Consider the following 18,537-nt stretch of genomic DNA (forward strand, 5'->3'; position numbering starts at 1 on the left):
GACACAACGGACACAGAAATACGAGGGTCCAACATACCCAGGCATAAGCTCACTTGAGTTCATTCAGATGAGCTTATACACATTTTCTTCAGCAGACTTAAGAGGTACCAACTAATATCGAAACTAACATCCAAAGGCCACCTCACATGTGATTAACACACAAATAAAACTTCTGCAACAGCCATACATGAGTAGTAACAAAAATACGGCTTATTCCTTTTATGAGTTTATTGAGCATGTGACAATAAAACAACAAGCGAGCACAATGTTGATATGTTTCCTTTCTGCGAATACACTTGGACTGACTCTAGGACAATGGGAGTAAGCCGGACTGGACCTAATTAACCTGTTCTCAGTACACTACACTAGCACTGGGGATTCAATATCAAATAAAACACATGTCAGAATTACATGTTACATTAATAACATTTCAACTAAAAAGGTTATGATAGAATAATAAAACTGAACATAATGAATGCAATAAGATCCCTGTTCTAACAATGCTGGCATTGTCAAGAAAACAGAGCTCTGAATGTGACACTACTGCGGTAAGCATGATCATAAACTCACTTTGTACAATATAATCTTGAGTCTTTTAGACCAACACATATTACACATCCTGCTGGTGCCTCACAGGAGTGTAGCGAGTCAAATCTCAACATGCCTATGATTTAGTTACATGAGGAATATCTATAGCTGTTCTATAACGTACTTAATCACATGAACATCCCACAGAACAACATTCCTCAAACTCTGCAAACTGAACAAATTATCATGTACATCGTACGCAAAAATATATTTATATATATTCATATGATATACTGTATGTTAGGACATGGGAAGGGCATCATCTTTCAAAAGACTTCAGCAAATGCCCAATATATAAAGAAAATAAAAACAATCTCTCTATGATTTCAACAGAACACTTAAAATCTGAACTTGATTCTAAAATATCACCAAGATAAAACACATGCTACCATTTTGATAGCAATGAAAATATTATTTTTAGTTCTGATACAATCAATTCGAAAACTGACTGCAACCCAAACAATGCAAAAGGACAGCTCCAGCATGAATCAGTTTACCCTAAACCAACAAAGGTCGACGGATATCACTGGTAAATTAGGTAAATTTATTCTTCAACAAATATTCTACTGATCAGAAATTTGGTAACTTCCTTTCAATTAAACAAAGATAATTTGGTTTAGGGAAACATGCATGTAGAGCAGACCTGTAGCATGTACACCATCAAACAATTGCTAAAGGTATCACTGCCTTGAAAGTTTCTAATTCAACGTGACACCATATGTGATAAATCAAGAACAAGGCACTAGGTATTGATTACCTATCACATTAATGGATTAAAAACAGAATAAGTTGTCTATTACTCAAATGACCGATAATATAACGATCAAATGCTTTATGTTAAAGGCAGTCATCATGTCCTGAGATAGTGACCAAACAGATGAAATCTAACAGCAATATGAAACAACAGAATTTCAATTCATTTTCTATAGAAAGTAACCTTTTACAAGGGCATATGGTAATGCCTGTTACTGTTTTATAAGTGTCAATCCTGTCCCCCAACAAAGAACTTTTTTTCAATACCTAAGGTTTGACATCACAGAGGAAAATATTTTCACAAAATGTCAAATGGCCAACAGGAAATGATTTAAATCACTTGCCATTATTGTGTATGGCACTACCAGAATTCTTTACTTATCTGCAGTTTGTGGACAATATGGTTAAGTCGTAAGTTTGAAACGGATAGTACAGTAAGATAGGATTATGCTATTTTACTTGTGTGCAGTTGTATAGACAAGGCACAATCTTAATAATTTTACTTCAAGATCACAGGTACTGTAACAGATGGAGGGGGAATCTCCCACACAAATGCCAAATAAACATTTACTAGGTCTAGCAATGCTGATCAGTCATGGACACACAGTGACATCTACAGTAGTAATAGGACCAAGACATTACAAATGAGTTAGAAAAATAACTAAAAAATGTAATTGCAGTGTTAGATATTTTTGGCATCCTTGGGACCTTGAGTTTTTGGTTATTATTTGTATGTGAATCCCTACAATGTTATTATTTACACTGGGATCATCAAAAAATGGACATCTGTGATGTTGAGAACTAATTTCAAATAAATAAATAGCAACTGATCAGGTGGCACTTGATTGACTGAACAAACAGTATGTTTTTCATTTACGCTTCCATGTGCTGAACAAATATTAGGTCATGACCACTGACTGACTACTGTTACTTGATTGGCTGAAAATAAATTGGTCAGGGTTTGCAATACATTATTGAGCTGAACAATGTTGCTGATATTGTGTTGTCTACTTTTCTGTGCATTTATGATTAAATATGCACTCTGTGATGTATTTATTGTCGACACATCTATTTAAAAAGAACTGGCTTCTATACTGCTATGCAGTGTGCACACCAAACTGAAGTTACACCTTTCTTGCGACTACATGTTAATGAGAAGGCAACCCAAAGACTACATAGCTCAACTGGCTCATCGGAAGTATTGCTGACCCAATTCGGAAGTATGCAAATGGTAAAGTGTATGCATAGACATTGATATTTTAGGAAAATTTTGTGTTTAGTCTTTATCAGGGTGACTGACTGTTACGGACAAATGGTGAACTATTTGATGTCTAGCTTCCTGGTAAGGATGACCTCAGCAGAATATTTTCATAACCAAAATGGCTATCATTACAAATAGACATCAGCTCTTAAGCAGTAAAATAGATTTTACCAATTTGGTTAATATTTTAAAGATTTACAGCCATTTGAAATTCAGCCTATCAACTGACAGCAGGATTGAATTGTCAATTCATACTGAAATGGATATGTAAAAATCACAATGACAGTATGCACAAGTCTGGAAAGCTATGCCTGTTTCATATTATGATACCCTGAATGAAAAAGACATCCCCCACTAATCCCCTGTGGCCAGGAATACAAACACCAAGATTTATCTTGATGTGTCAAGCAGTATGGAGAAGAAAGAAGTACAAGAGAAGAAGGTGAAAATGCAAGTTTATGGCTTCCAAAGTTTGGCTCAGATGAGCCAAATTTCTGGAGTATCCAAATTTCTTTCCATAGTTTCAGTGTAAAAGCTGTAATAAATTTGTGAAGCCAGAAAATGTATTAAGATCCACTGCAATAGATATGGAATACAACTACAGTAAAACTAGTGATATTTGAGAAGCACTATATTGAAAGTAGACACTACTGGGCAACATATTGATAAGTTGATGAAATAAAGTCTTCAACAATAATGAAATGCATTTATTTCATTGCAGTCCTAATGTAACAAGTAATCATGTTCTTAACTAATGTTTCAGAATGTGAGCATTCAGAACTTGCAAGTCCCAGTGTCTGTGTTTGTCATGATATTAAACAAAATCTGGTATAAAGAGGAAAATGTGGAAACCATGTTGCTTCATTAATGGAGGGGATAGTGCTTCCATCTATCACAATATAATTTCATGACTACAATTAGATTTGGTGAATTCTGTTTAACCAATGGATAGTGGTATGCTAAGTATACAGCTCATGTACATTAATTCTCAACTGTCCTGAATTCTGGATCATGCACAAGTCCAGTATAGAAATGATACATCAAAAACATTTTTGCAAATAACCCTACTATTTATGCAATTATTTATAAACATGTTTATTTTAAATGTTTTTATCAATTTAACCTTAAACAAGAAGCTGTCTTTCTTTGACCGTCAGGTGGTAGAGAGGATACTAGTGAGTCAACTGCGCAGACACTGATGGCGTGATTGGGGTGGGACAATCGGAAACTTGCTGTGGAATATCACCAAATACTGACCATCTTGGTATAATATCGTAACAATATAAGGCTTTAAGAAGTCTCGTACCATTCATTCCATTGATAGACACAAAGACAAAAGACACTTTCCATATTATGTTCATTTACCTTACTCATTTTGAATGGCAAAATGACCTAGCACTGCATTTTCTACATCAAAACAAAAACGACAAATCATTAACAACTAATAATAAATTTAACTAGTGAATGTGTGATAAGGGTAGAAAAGCCTGGCTATTCCTCTCAGGTTAAATAACAAAACTATATAAATATATACTCACACCTCATTCAAACACTCAAACATCACAGGTTGGGATACTCAGTCATGGAGCTGATCCACCATTTAAACAATTATAGCTATGAGTTAAGAACAAGAAGTCAGAAAATCAACTCACTTTAAAAATGTACACCTTATATACACTGATATACAACAGACAAATCAACAAACAACGTTTTCTTGTATTCATTAATGAGAGAGAAAGGAGAAGAGTCAATAATTTTCCTGAGAAATATCTGAACCTATCTGCATTTAACTTAACACTGGCTTGGACATACATATCAAAGAAAGAATGTCCTTACAAACCTAGTAGACTCATCATCTATACTTATCAGATGTGTCCACTCATCAGAAATCTTTCCCCTTCCCCTACTTGATTAACTGTTAATTCACTACTGGAAGAGCACCAGACCTAGACAATATATCAGTGTCATGAGAGAGTGACAGACTGACACTGCAGGTGACCCCTTTGTCCTACAGCTACATTATCTTTGGAGACACCAAGTACCAGCTGTAACTTTGCTGTCTTCAAGATGATAAAGAAAGCTCATTTTGTGGTAAAAATAAGAATGGCCCTAAAGCCACCGAACATGTCTAACAGAACTTGAAATACTAACTTCAGAGCACCTATGCAGTTAGATATCCAGTGTTAAGTCAATTGCTTCAGGTACAGCTGACCTCAGTTGCAACAGGTAATCGTGGAAGCAGGTAAAAACTCTGCACACTAAATCAATTGAGCATCAAAATGTCATAATGTTGAATTCAGCAAAAGCAACTTCCAATTTGATCCTTCCAAATGTCAAAAATATATTATAATGCGGATAATTTCATTTTCCCTCTGATCCAACAAAACTGGCAAATAATGCTCAACTATTTGAAATGTCACCTGTTATACTAGTTGACTTCATTATGCGCAATGAGTAAAAGGTACACTGATTTCCAAGGGCGCACCTTTGTTGATGTCACATTTGAGTGACAACAATGAGGTATTATGGTTAAAATCCTTAATTCTAAGGAATTAACCTTCTTTCAAAATTACATCTGATTAAATGTTTGGCAACTATTACAACAATCATATATGAGTGAATATTTGTAATTATGATCGCTTTTGAACGACACAAAATCCTCCAGGTCATATTATTTCTCTTGGCACAAGTCTCTTGTATTGCTAAATGCTATAAACTTAGTAACATTAGAGAAACATTCCTTCATGCACATGTTGACATGGCCCTATTTTCTGAGCCTGGCTTGTCACCTTCATAAATGGTTTTGAGATAACAGAACTGATGCTCAGTCAAAACATTCAATGAAAAATGAAAAAAACTTTGAAAACACTGATAATGGAAACCAATTTTTTAACGTTCTGGGAAAGAAATTATAACAAGAATCTCAGTCAAAGTTTACCCCATCCACTAAATATTTAGAAATAATCCCCTGCTTTCAAAACATAACAACTTTCAAAAGCTTAGACTCTTCTGTGATTCACAATAATATTAGTAAAAATCCATTGACACTTTAAACAATAAAAGTCTGTATAGGCAGGAATGTTCCTCCATAAGAGACAGGTTTACTATCACATCCAATTTTTCCATCCAGCAAGTGGCATCCCTGTTATAATTCAGGACATCGACAGACAGCACTATATAAGACACCAATGCAACAAACACTTGGTTGCTTAAAATTTGTACATGTAACAAAGTATGTATACACTGAATGCAGACTTTCATAAATTATCAACAAGCATCAACCATATCACAAACTGTTTCAATACTACTTCAAATTGTGATTCTTTAACATGCCTAATTTCAACAGAAATGTATTTTTACTACCTTTGGCAGTTTCATGCCATTGAGTTATCTCATACTGGCTTGATTGGCAGCCTTGTACAACAAACCAATTTGTTTAAAAGATGTATTACAAAAACTGACTTCCTATCTTAATAATTAAGTATCGAATCTTTGCAATACATGCAAAATGTCTTTTACTCTTGGTTACAAATGAACACATACTTCAACTGACTGTGTACAGACAGGTTCTTGTTTCAACACAGTGAACATTCACATATATTTCAAATGAAAGTGGGAATCTACATGATGCTATGAACATTCTCATTTCTGAATAGGGAAGTTGGCTGGAGCAATGATGAACAAGATCCACTAAATGTCTCATCTCTAAGACAAACTACTGGCAAATGAAACAAGAAATTCATCAAATATATAAATTAGATGTCAACCACAATATTATGAAGGTGATCAGTTCATTATGAAAAATGTGTGAATCGTCTGGATGCCACATCCCAATTCTGTTGACACATGAATGAAGGTGTTCTTAGTCACTGGCAGAAGTATGTACATTGTCTAGTTTATAGGGAAATAGTATATCCTGTAAAATAGCCACCTTCAGCTATTACACGAGGTAAACACTGCATTAGGCCTGGCTCTTGACAACACTTGATACAGAAGTCATGGCCTGTATTTCTCAACATTACTGTATCTTGACACCCAAAGGGAACAGTCCTTGTGTACTTGTTTCATATGTAATCCAAACATGCACTAAATATACATGTCATACAACCGTAAGTGCATTCATAGTGCATGTAATCTATGAATGTATGTTGATTTGACATTTGTAGCAGTAGAAGTTGGTTTCTTGTATGTATCCACCTGTAATATCAGTCTCATGACCGACAACCTCCCTGATCTCCAAATGTCTCTGCTTGCCTGCTAGCAAACAGGCATGCTGCCCTATATAGCTACCATTGCCTCACCATCCTTGTGCCACAGAATCCATACTGGTTTCACATTAGCCATGGTTCCTCATACATTGTCACATCACAATACATCACATCACATAAGTACAGCACTAAGATGTTATAACGCCACCATGAGTATCATCAAACAGTATTCTTATTTGTGGCTGGAGGAACATTGGCACTCCCATCAAAGTTAAAGTCTAATTTGCCTTCTAGAGACAACTCTTGTTTAATGATCTGATCAAGATCACAGTCCAATCCAAATATCAAGTTTTCTATATCTATATCAATAGGTACATCTCCTTCCACAGGTCCAGTGTTCATGTTGCCAGAGCCTGTGTTTGGAAAGCTTCCCGACTGTAAATTTGTTTGGCTTCTCTGGTTGTTAATCTGCTGGCCAAGCTGAGTAGCGAGGACCTCATCCATGTTGGAGTCTTGACTCTCCATATTGTTACATGTGGTTGAAACTGGGCCATTCAATTGGGCACGGGAGTAAGGCATGTTCATCTGTGAGAACTGTGAGTGACTGGCAGTCGTGGTGGGCAGGGTGTAACTCATGGCTGCCCCTCCCTGTGTGAGGGCTGCTCGCAGGATGGAGTCATTGGAAGTTTGGAGCTGCTGTTGCAGCACCGTCCGGGGCTGGGCAGTTGCTGAGCCAGATGCTGGGGATCCTGGAGCCTGCTGAGGAGACATCTGCTGCGGCTGTGGGGAGAGCTGGCGCGGTTGACCTGGGTGGGGCTGAGGGGAAACACTTGGACTGAACCCATTCCCATATCCAATTGGGCTGGCCTGTTGTGGAGATCGAGAAGGTGATGTCATCTGAGGCTGTGTGTTGATGGTCAGCTGATTGGTTGTGTTTAGTTGGGCTGCCAAGTCCTGGCTCATGCCAGAATCCTGCTGGTACAAATCTTGCTGCCTGAACAGATTCTGTCGTAAACCCAAGTTGTTGAAACGACTGTTAGAGATGGCTACACTCCAGGTTGCTCATCACTGTTTGAGGCACAGGCTGCTGGGCAGGGGATTGAGTGTTGCGTTGCAATGACTCAGGGTAAGGTGGTGGGGCTGGGAGGTTACCAAACTGACCACTGAAACTTCCATTTTGACTATAATTTGAATTTTGATTGAAATCAGACATAGTCAAATCATTGTTAGAACCATTCTGCATGAATTGTTCTTGCAACCCATTCCCTACCAAATCTAAACTTTCAGAACCTGTCAAACCTATGTTATTTGGTTCTGCTAGTTTCATACTGTCCACTAGAGTGTCCACTAACTGATCTGTAAATCCATCAGAACTATAACAGAAATTCCCTGAATCCACTTCAGGTCCCCATGGTATAGGAGACATTGGGGGTACCTGGTTATCATGTAAATCTGGTTCTACAGCAGCCTGAATGGGAGAGAGCCGGCCACAGCTACTAGCATTAGAACTAGCTCGTGGTCGAAAGTCAAAGCCAAAGGTTGTATCTAAAAAGTCCTCTGAAGCTGATGATGGACTGCCACCAGCTTCTAAAGCAGCTCTTAGAGCTTCCACTTTCTTCTTAACACGACCACGCTTCTTTTCATAGTTTTTGGTTTCCATGCTACCTGCCCTCCGTCTGGGAGTCTTCCCTGGCTTGGCATCTGGGTTGATAACCCACCAAGAACTCTTGCCTGTTCCTTCATTCTGAATACGCATGAAGCGACTGTGCAAGGACAAGTTATGCCGAATCGAATTCTGGAAAACAAAGCATACAAAATGTAAGTTAAATTACAAATGCAAGTAACAATGAAAACATTGAATGGATGCAACGATATCTAAATGTTATTTTTACTTTTGAAGTCTTGCACATCTTGCAGTCTGCAACAGAAACAGTTGGTCAATAAATATAACCATGATTTATCTAGGACTCAAAACATGTTAACCACATGGCCTTTGACAGGCAAATTTGGGAAAACACAGGACACTGGTCAAAATTTGATTTGTAATAATGTTCTTGCTTTCATAACTCCTGTGAAAATTAACAAAATTCATATTTGAAATGATAATTTTTATTACTCTTTGAGGCAGTCTTGGGGTTGAATATCGGTCTCGGACCAGGCCTACATAAATCCCACTGTATACAATAATTATATGTCTTATCATTATACAGTTTCTACTTTTTCATGATAATAGATCTTTACACCTTTGCAACATTAATTCCTTCAAAAGAATCAAACACCTCCTTATTTCATTTGAACAAATACCCATTAATCATAAATCCAAGGACGTCCTCTGTCATACTGATCTTTATGCATCATTGATATTAAATTATTCTTTTTATGTTATTTACATAAAGAATATCCTGATCTCATATCCTGTTAATGAAAATTAGTTACATAACCATGAAATGTATACTTAGTGTAACTACTGAGTTGTCATGCAGATAATAGGAGATAAAAAGTTATAAAAAGTTGTCAAAATACTCATGACCAACTGTTGTCTGTCATACAGATCCTGAAACAAATATATCCATGCAAGTCAATATGTGGCAAGTCTACATTACCACACTTTCAGGAAGAAAGTCTCTGGACTCCTTTTCATTATATTTTATGATTATTTGTTATGAACAGTTTTTTTCTGTAAAATATGACCAACTGATGCTTGTTGGCGTACGTTCATGTTTGACACCTCACACACCTAGGCAACCCTTCAGTTTGTTTGTTGTTTAATGCCTCACTCAGCAGTTTTCCAGCTATATGACAACAGTCTGTAAATAATCAAGTCTGGACCAAACAATCCAGTGCTTGATGTCATGAGCATCGTTTTATTTAGCTGGCATACCATGGCATACATAAACCAAGTCACTGAGCCTGACCAACCGATCCCAGTAGTTGGCTCTTATGACAAGCATGGGTTGCTGAAGACCACTTTTAACCTCCGTTGACCCTCCAGTACGCTGAGTATATATCTCAGAGTACTTAGTTTGTTGAAAAAGACAACTGCTACTAACTGTCAAAATACAAAAATTTATAAAAGTAGAAAATTATTGCTACTTTTCACTCAAGATAGGAAAATGAAAATATTGAATAAAAAAAACCTTAAACACATTTTTAATTATGGTCAAGGCAGGAAAGTAGATGTTCAGAAACATGAATGATAACGTAACAAAACATGTCATACTTCCTCTTCAGCTTTGAGTGAACGCTGTAAAAGTACACAGCTATTTCATGAGACTCTGTTTCCCTTTATTGGCCCAGTGCCAGCTCACAGCATGAATATTCAACTTTATTCTCTTCCTCCTCCCTTGCCCAGCAATACTATAAGCCTTCAACGGCCGCTCGGACAACAGTGGCCAAAGCGAGCATTCTATGGTCAATGAACATTTGCATTTCTCACACATCTATATACTGGAATAACAATATGCATCAGTAATGTCAATACCAAATGTTCATTCCTAGAAAGTGGGTTAATAACGCTGACCCAAGCCTGCTACAATGTCAGCCTATATATAGCAGCCTGACTGGGAGTGCTCTCAAACCAGTATATGTGTGCTAACACTCAGCTCCACACAGGGAGCAGTACAGCAGGGTCATTCACAATGTACAAGAGGTACTGAATCTCTTGTGCAATTATATAATACAACCATAAAAGACATGTGTGAAAATCAATGCCAGTCTGTCCTTACAGATTTCTCTTTACATTTCTTTCATAACAATTTCTATCAGCTGTCATTTGTGGTTTAACACAGACTACTGACACCAAAAACATTGTACATGAGCAACCACAACAGGTTGTTGGTGATCAACAGGTGTAGGATCTCTTCAAGATGCATCATTCATATCCAAAAACCTCTCGGGTTTCTAAACAATATCAAATACCATGGAAATGTGATTGGATATGTAACAACAATACATGCATTTAACTTCTCTAAAACAGAACCTTTGTGAGTTGTGGATATATATTTCTCAAAAATGTGTGATTCCTTTGAAGGATTTTATAGCATGATGTATGTCCTTCAGAATAACCTTAGAAGTAGATGCATTAATGTTGACTGGCTTATGTCCCAGCAAGATTGATTGATGTCGCTAACCCAGACAATGGCACCTACAGCTGTTACTGAAGACTTGTTTCTTTTTCCTCAGCAGTGTGTACGTGTCCGGTACTGGAAGCTACTTCGCTACTTGTCATGAAACAACCCCTTTGGTGCATGTTATAAGTTGTTCATCAACATTAAAGTATTGGGGAGCTGAGAGGTATTTAGCCATGATAAAGAAACTGATCAAAGTCGCGATATTGAAACTATGAAAAGACCTACTCCATGGCCTTCCCAGCATGCCTTTCACATAGGTAAACTGCCTTCAGCAAAAATGCTTGAGTTCACATAAATCTAGTATCTCTCAATTCACACTTCAGAAAATGCTAAGAATTTGTCACAAGAGCTAAAAGATAAAAATGAGGGATTATAGCATTTCTATCAAGTCAATAAAAGAAATGTCCACATGGCGTAAACTGACATGTAGGATAGATGTGTCTAAATCTTATATTGCATAATGCACCTAAAGAAAATATGTCCTTTTTCATTCAATGTTCATAGGAAATAGTAAAACTTTGGGACAACTACTTGCGGTTTGAGTATAAGATTTTGGTGATACATGTATCAACTTCTTTATTTGTTAACTACAATGTTTCAGTGTTAAATATAACTCCTTCTTCAGGATAACTTCATGTCTTAACAAATAATGAAGTTGATATCCAAAACATCTTTTGTTAATGTTCATCACTTCTAATTGTCCTTCAAAGAACATGTGGTTTATTGCATTAGCGATGTTTTGGTGTAGCTTCTTATACTGTTCTCATGCTTGAATGATACTGACAAGTAGACATCTTATTATTTGTTTGAATGGCATTCCAGAAGGTGGTGTGTAACTGAGAAAATATATTTTATCGATAACATTTTCAGGTTATTTAAACCGGAAGTTCCTCCACAATGACATACATTTTGTTATTTACTCAACTTCTAGAAATGCCAATCAAAGCATTTCACTGTGTTGAATATATACACTGTGTCAGCAGTCAAATGTGGATGTTTAGAGGCCACTCACATACACAATTGTTCTACTTTATATGAGTTTTTTTGTAATGAGATTACTCACTTCTGAAGAAAATAATGTAAACTTGTCGAAATTAGTACTTGCATTGGATATGAAGAATTATCTGTTTAATTGGCATTATAGAAGCTGATGAGTAATAAAGTATCCCACCTTTTTGATATTTTGTACATTGTAATTCTTACACTTTTGCAGGTTTGATAAATTTCCTTCAGTAGCTACACCATGTAAAACAGTACTGATGTTGTGAATTGTCTCACAGAATGTTTTTAGAAGAAAAATCAATTTATTATTTTTTGTGTAATTTATGAACAAAGTTTGGACAAACTGAGCTGGATATGACAAGTGGAGTATCTTTAGAGCCAAAGTAACTGTAATTTAAACTACAGTGTGTTTAATAAAAATGAAGAAAAAAGTATTCTTACAAAACCATACACTTACATTAAAATATATATAAACGTGCTTGTAAGTACCAAATTTTTAACAACTGAGGGCAATCCAAGAATCACTCATGAGCGCACATATCATGATGAATACTCAAACAGTGTTTGGAATACAGCAGAGTAGAGGGGTCACTGAGGTTTATGGTCATACAGCATATTATTACCACTGACAAGATCAAATTACTGCCCTTTTAAATAATCATTTGGTGAATTTAAATGCAAGATTAACTGTAGTCAAGAACAACTTCATTTTGATACTTAGTAAATAAGACAGCTATCAGTAATATTTGCAGACAGATTAGGGTAAGTGTTTTGCTGGAGTGGAGTGAACTGTACTCTGTGACTTCTGTGGGAGTGTCTCCTATTCCTGCCTAGTAGCACTTCTCACCTTGCCTGTCCCTAACGCTGGAATGAGGACAAAAACATAACAAATATGCCAAATATCCACATGCATCTGGCAAAATTGGTTTTTCTCTTTCACCATTGTTTTTGCAAAATGACAAAGGATTTAACTTCAGTTTTACATAAAACTTGTATGCTTTCCAAAACATTCAGTTACTTATTTCAGCATGTTTAAAAAAACAATGAGACTTCTTTGACTTTGTGAAAATAATCAAGTCCTTTTGTCATAATATTGTTTTCATGTATACAAATAGAATGACAAATGAAGCCAACACAATGAAAGCATTATTCACATTCCGCACCATACTCTCATTCTTAAAAAGGAAAAGAAATTCGGTGAAATTGATTAGCACATGTCCTAACTAGTATAATATAGTTGCTAACTTTCACTGAGAAATATGGAAGGGTTTGACACCAGTATAAAACATTACCCTAATATGAACTAACTGCTTTGGACAGAAAACAATGCAACAAAATACATCAGAGGTGCTGCTTCTGAGAATACTGGTTTCCAGTTGGGTATAGTGCAGGTACTTAGCCACTAGTCACGGGAAATAACACATTAATATATAAATAACCACTGCCGGATTTTGATCCCTATCAACATCATTCTCTTAACACTATCTTTATATTCTTTACAGATAAATAAAAACACATTAACACGCCACTAGTAACATCTGAATAAGCCTAAATCTACTTCTTACATTGCACTTTGTGGAAGTGGATGATAACTATTCTTTTTGGTGACATAAATTCCTTTGAACTACATACACTCTGATGAAAGTCGTACTACTTTTGAGTGACTCTTGTGGGGAAGTAATTGTTGAAGCATTACAGGAAACTCTTTCACTCCAATAGAAATTCATTAGTCTTATAGCTACACACTTTAAACAGGAACAGCTACAAACATTACAAACAAGACACAATCCCAGTAACATCTGCATCACAACCATACAATCCTCCACATTCTTAAAGGAACCAAACACAGTAAATCAAACGTGTGTATGCTTTCAGTTTATCCCGGTCTCCACTGACAATAATGGCAGGTATTAATCATGATGCAATGTGTACTGCAACAGTCAGTAATTTGTGGGATCATATTCCATAGTTTGGTTGTTCTCTACTGGTTTTCTTCAACAGGCCTGTAGAGGATGTTTTTCTGATCTGTCAACTTTACATTTTTTTTAATAAAGATTCAGTCAGGTTAACATCTCTGATTCCAAAATTTCAGAGATGGCATCCTAAAGTTTAGAGTTGACTAAGTTCTGTAAATGGAATTGATGATGGTCCCAGGCTACGATCTCACCCATGCCTTGGTGAACAGTGATGGGAAACATTAATTCCAATGATAATAATTCTTTTAATGTAGTTCAATATGCTACAAGGGGAGACCCAGAAAAACAACCAAAGATATATATACTTAATTAAGTGAGTCAATTAACTTGAAAATATATGTACATACATGTAATTAAAGACAAATGAGACTTCATACAATTAATTATTATACTACAGTTGCCACCGACACATGCATAGCCAACTGATACAATATATATATATAAATATGCATGTACAAAGGCACAGTACTATGGAGCACTCAGATGTACTCACTGTTCTACCTACAGAGTGTGTACACACCTCTGAAGTAGCCATGACCTCAGGGGAAACAAGCTACTTTCCAACATCTATTATAAATTATTATTATTCTCGAAGTAAAAGGAAAAGAGGTCAGGTGTTAGATCAAAGTTGAGTCAAAGGGAATGCTGTGAATTATGTATGATATTAAATCACTGGAGTGCAACGAAAGTATATCGGGCATGCTTGAGTGATTCAACATGTTCATGACCTGGCAAAATACCCTGCCAGCGCCATATTCTATACATTAAAATAAGTAATCAATTTCATTCAATTCCTGAAGGAAAAGAAACTTTCATTACTGTTTGGATGATCAAGAAACAGTTTTGATATTTAATATCTAATACAAACTTAAAACATATGCTGGAAACTACTGTTAACAAACTCAAAGATACAACTAAATTTAGTCAGTTATAACCATAGTTTGTATTTCACATTTCAACTAAATTATACAAGAGGCAATGACCAAAAAAGAAGTTTGTTATATCTTTCAGTTCATTATAAGTATGCTTGTTAAGAACATAGTTTATAGTATTTTAGAGAATCACAAATCGAAGGCTCTTTCATCATACAAACTGTAAAAAAATAAATAAATTGTACCATATAACACGTAATATTTGGGGTTACACTTTCTCAGTAAAGTACAGATTCTAGTAATCTTGGGAGTCCCAGTGAGGATTTGAACCCACTCTCTGAGTGAGTCACCTAATCGCCAGCACTAAAAGCACCGCCTAGTGTCCTTGTCATAATATTATCATAGCTCCATAAACAAAGTTTTCAAGTATCTTTGAAAAAAATGGAACAGATACCCTTGTCAAACATCCAATACCTGAATTACAGTTTCTCAGCAAAAGACATTTAACAGTACCATCAAGTGTTTGTAACAAGAACAGTCCTCAACAGGTTCTGTATCATGTCCCACACATGAAAACAATTAAAATTAGGTGGTCACCTCAATTCATATACGGTAACAGCAACCTTCAATTAACTCACATTTCAATTACTACACTGCCATCCATATGAATAAAAATATATAAAAATATATTTTAAAAACATATAAGGTTTCATCCAGTTATTGAATATGAATCTAATTTGAACTACTAAATGAAGAAATAATTTTACAGGAATCTGTTACCATAACATTGGAATTCACAGCTGTGGTACAAATGGAATGACTCATTCGAACAAGTTTGCGTTCCGAAAAACTATCATATTACATATTGTATAAATGTAGGTTAAACCTGCCAGTAGTTGAGTGAAAGGTGGGAAAAAATGGATGTCAACAACCCTTATATTTCAGTTCATAATTCTGACACATGTTCATCAAGCTATCATGCTTTCACATGTTATATCTTCGACAAACAACAAAGTGTTGGACAACTTGACACAATAAGTGTTTCTAACTGTTAGCCTATGTAATGTTTGCTTACAATTACTACATTGTATACATTGGGCACCCACGTGACTTATTCACGCTAATGTTTGTAAACAAAGAGATGGGAATTTCCATGTTAGCTTCACAAGCGGAGAGATCCCGTTAGCCCGTGTTGTTCATGTAACGAATTGTTAACGCAACTGAAATCACACATTAATTACAATCTGTCACGGCTAATTAACGGGCAGTGTTGCAGGTGACGATCATGACAGTCTGAACGCATTATCTCCAACGACTTGATCAGAGTAACCGATGTGATATAATCGGTTGATTAATGAGTGTGACAAACGATCAATTATAAACTCAAGAGGTGTCTTTACAAAGGGAAGAGTTAATTTTAGCGTTTGAGGAGACCTACAGCGAGCGAGGGGCGTTCTCTCCAAACATTCTACTCACGTAAACTCGTGTCCTGCAAGACGTGACCTTTAACATAATACGGAACCTGAAAAGTGACGCACATCCCCCAAATCGGAAGTAGTGGTGACAGAATGCACGCTACTGTTGTTTTAGTATATACGACTATAACTGTCAACCCGACATTTTCATAATATACAGATATATAAGTCACTGGCCTCTATGCAAACCTTCACAACCGTACGTTAGCTAATTAGGTCGGATAATATTGCACATAAAACTAACCTTCCAGCCAGCTGAGCTCGTACTGTCGCCTTTATCTTTGAAATAAGGAACATTTTGTACCATCCAGTCGTATATTTGAGATAGAGTCAAACGCTTTTCAGGTGAACTTTGGATAGCTTTCGTTATCAAATCCGCATATGATAAGTTTCCCCACGCATTTCGTCTTGACCCACTCTTTTTAGTGTTTAATCCGAGTGGATCTTTCTCCTTGTGATTTTCAGTGGAAGAATCCTCTGACACGGGGCTATTCTGGGCATCAAGAATCTCCCGATTCGGTCGCAGAGGCCAGGTGTTAGATCTTGCCCTAGTTTGAGGCTCAAAATTAGGATCTATGTCTGCAGCGTCCATCTTGCGTTTTGCAAATGAACGTAACACTTAATATCTAGAACACACCGTGGTATTCGTCCTCAGCCCACATATTCCACACTTCAGACAAAGTTAAACATCCATAGGCTCACGTAATGGAGCTGCCAACAGTCACTGACACTCCAATCTGCGATGTAATATGGTATCCTAATGCTGGCTAGTGAGCTATCATCCAACATACCATACGGCCATTACTTTACTCTACTACCTCGCTCCAGATCTTGGGGAGACCTGATGACGTATTTGTTGTCACGGGTGATTTGCATACATGTGGTGGTGATATCATGCGCATGTGCGCAGTCGGTATCTGCGCAGACGGGAAACTTCCTCGCTCCGAGCTCGTCCTAGTTTCTCTCGCAGCTAACGTGACATTGGCAAATCATAACAGTAAGTTGGCGCGTGTTGCACGCACAGATTTATGCCGCCAAAAATGTGTAAACGTTATTGGCCGTGTGCTGCTAGGGGAAAGGATTTCTTATATTCACTCGTGATAGTCCTTGAGGCTTTCACAATAAGAAAAAAAAAAAAAACTTGTTGCACCCAGACTTAGTACCTTTTGCAGTAAATATTATGTTAATGAAGAAGCATCTACCAAACTGCGGAAGAACAGATATTTTTTTAACAAAGATACGGTAAATGCACAATAAATTATAAGATTAAGTTCAAAGATTAATCAAGGTTCATATTTGTACCAACAGCATACACAAGTGAGTGAGTTATATTATCTTAAGCGGTGTCAGCAATATTTCAGACATAATGCGACTTGAACAATTTAAACGTAAATATTACTTTAAAAAACGTCCAACAAAGGACAGAAAAACAACCAGTAGTTTATCACAGAATTTAAAACTAGTTTAAATACTCGTAACAAGTTAACGACATATATGTATCGATCTACAACCCTACGGAACCGTAGACTATAAATCACCAGGAAACTACATAAATAATGTCATTAAAATAACCAGCATATGTGTAAATTCTTTAAAAAGTGCGTTCTTGGGTTATTTCAGGGGTTGTTAATTAAAACTACAAATGCACTGCGATTTAAATAACACATATATGACGAAACTGATTTAAAAGACGTACATATGAATATGGTCAAAGATATTGAATTAGGGCAGCCTATCAGACACATTCAAGTGTTACAAAAACAATAAATTACATGAGTAAATAAGAATAATTATAACGTAGCGCATGCACATTGTGTCCTCTGAATTGTCATATTTGGGATGACAATGATTTCTTTTCCTGCAGTTAAACTTCGTTCCGCCGGGGAAAAAAACAACAACTAAAAAAAGAAAAAGAAAAGAAAAAAAAAACACTACCAGGCTACAAAAAAGGTCTTGCAACGGTCACATGCACCTACAGCCCATGTATATTCAACCAAAATGCCCTTGTTGTCGGACCTTTGACAATGTGACCTTGTACAAGCACATTATTAGTGATATAAATACAACATAGTTGTGAACATGTATTGCTGTCAATATCACCTTTCAATGATGAATACGGCATTGGTCCTGGATCCAGGATTGGACAGTTCGTGAAATGAATATATTTTGTTGTCTTCTGTTATCTCAGTCATGATATTTACTTATTTTTAGAACTGAAGAAAGCAAATCTATTTTAGATATTTCAAAAGGTAGGAATCACTAACGGCAAATT

General features: G+C 36.3%; 1 protein-coding gene across 1 annotated transcript; it reads right to left on the reverse strand.

Moving 5' to 3' along the window:
* Nucleotides 1-213: 213 nt before the first annotated feature.
* Nucleotides 214-17,107, reverse strand: LOC124290635 (forkhead box protein O-like). The gene is given in 3 exon segments (XM_046727405.1): nt 214-7,861; nt 7,863-8,605; nt 16,510-17,107. Coding segments are annotated over 3 exon segments (1,923 nt in total). The 5' UTR covers nt 16,858-17,107; the 3' UTR covers nt 214-7,029.
* Between the last annotated feature and the right edge of the window lie 1,430 nt (nt 17,108-18,537).

This window comes from Haliotis rubra, unplaced genomic scaffold, assembly GCF_003918875.1.
Source record: "Haliotis rubra isolate DU_JTF1 unplaced genomic scaffold, ASM391887v1 Scf47, whole genome shotgun sequence".
In the NCBI taxonomy this organism is placed as follows: Eukaryota; Metazoa; Mollusca; class Gastropoda; order Lepetellida; family Haliotidae; genus Haliotis; species Haliotis rubra.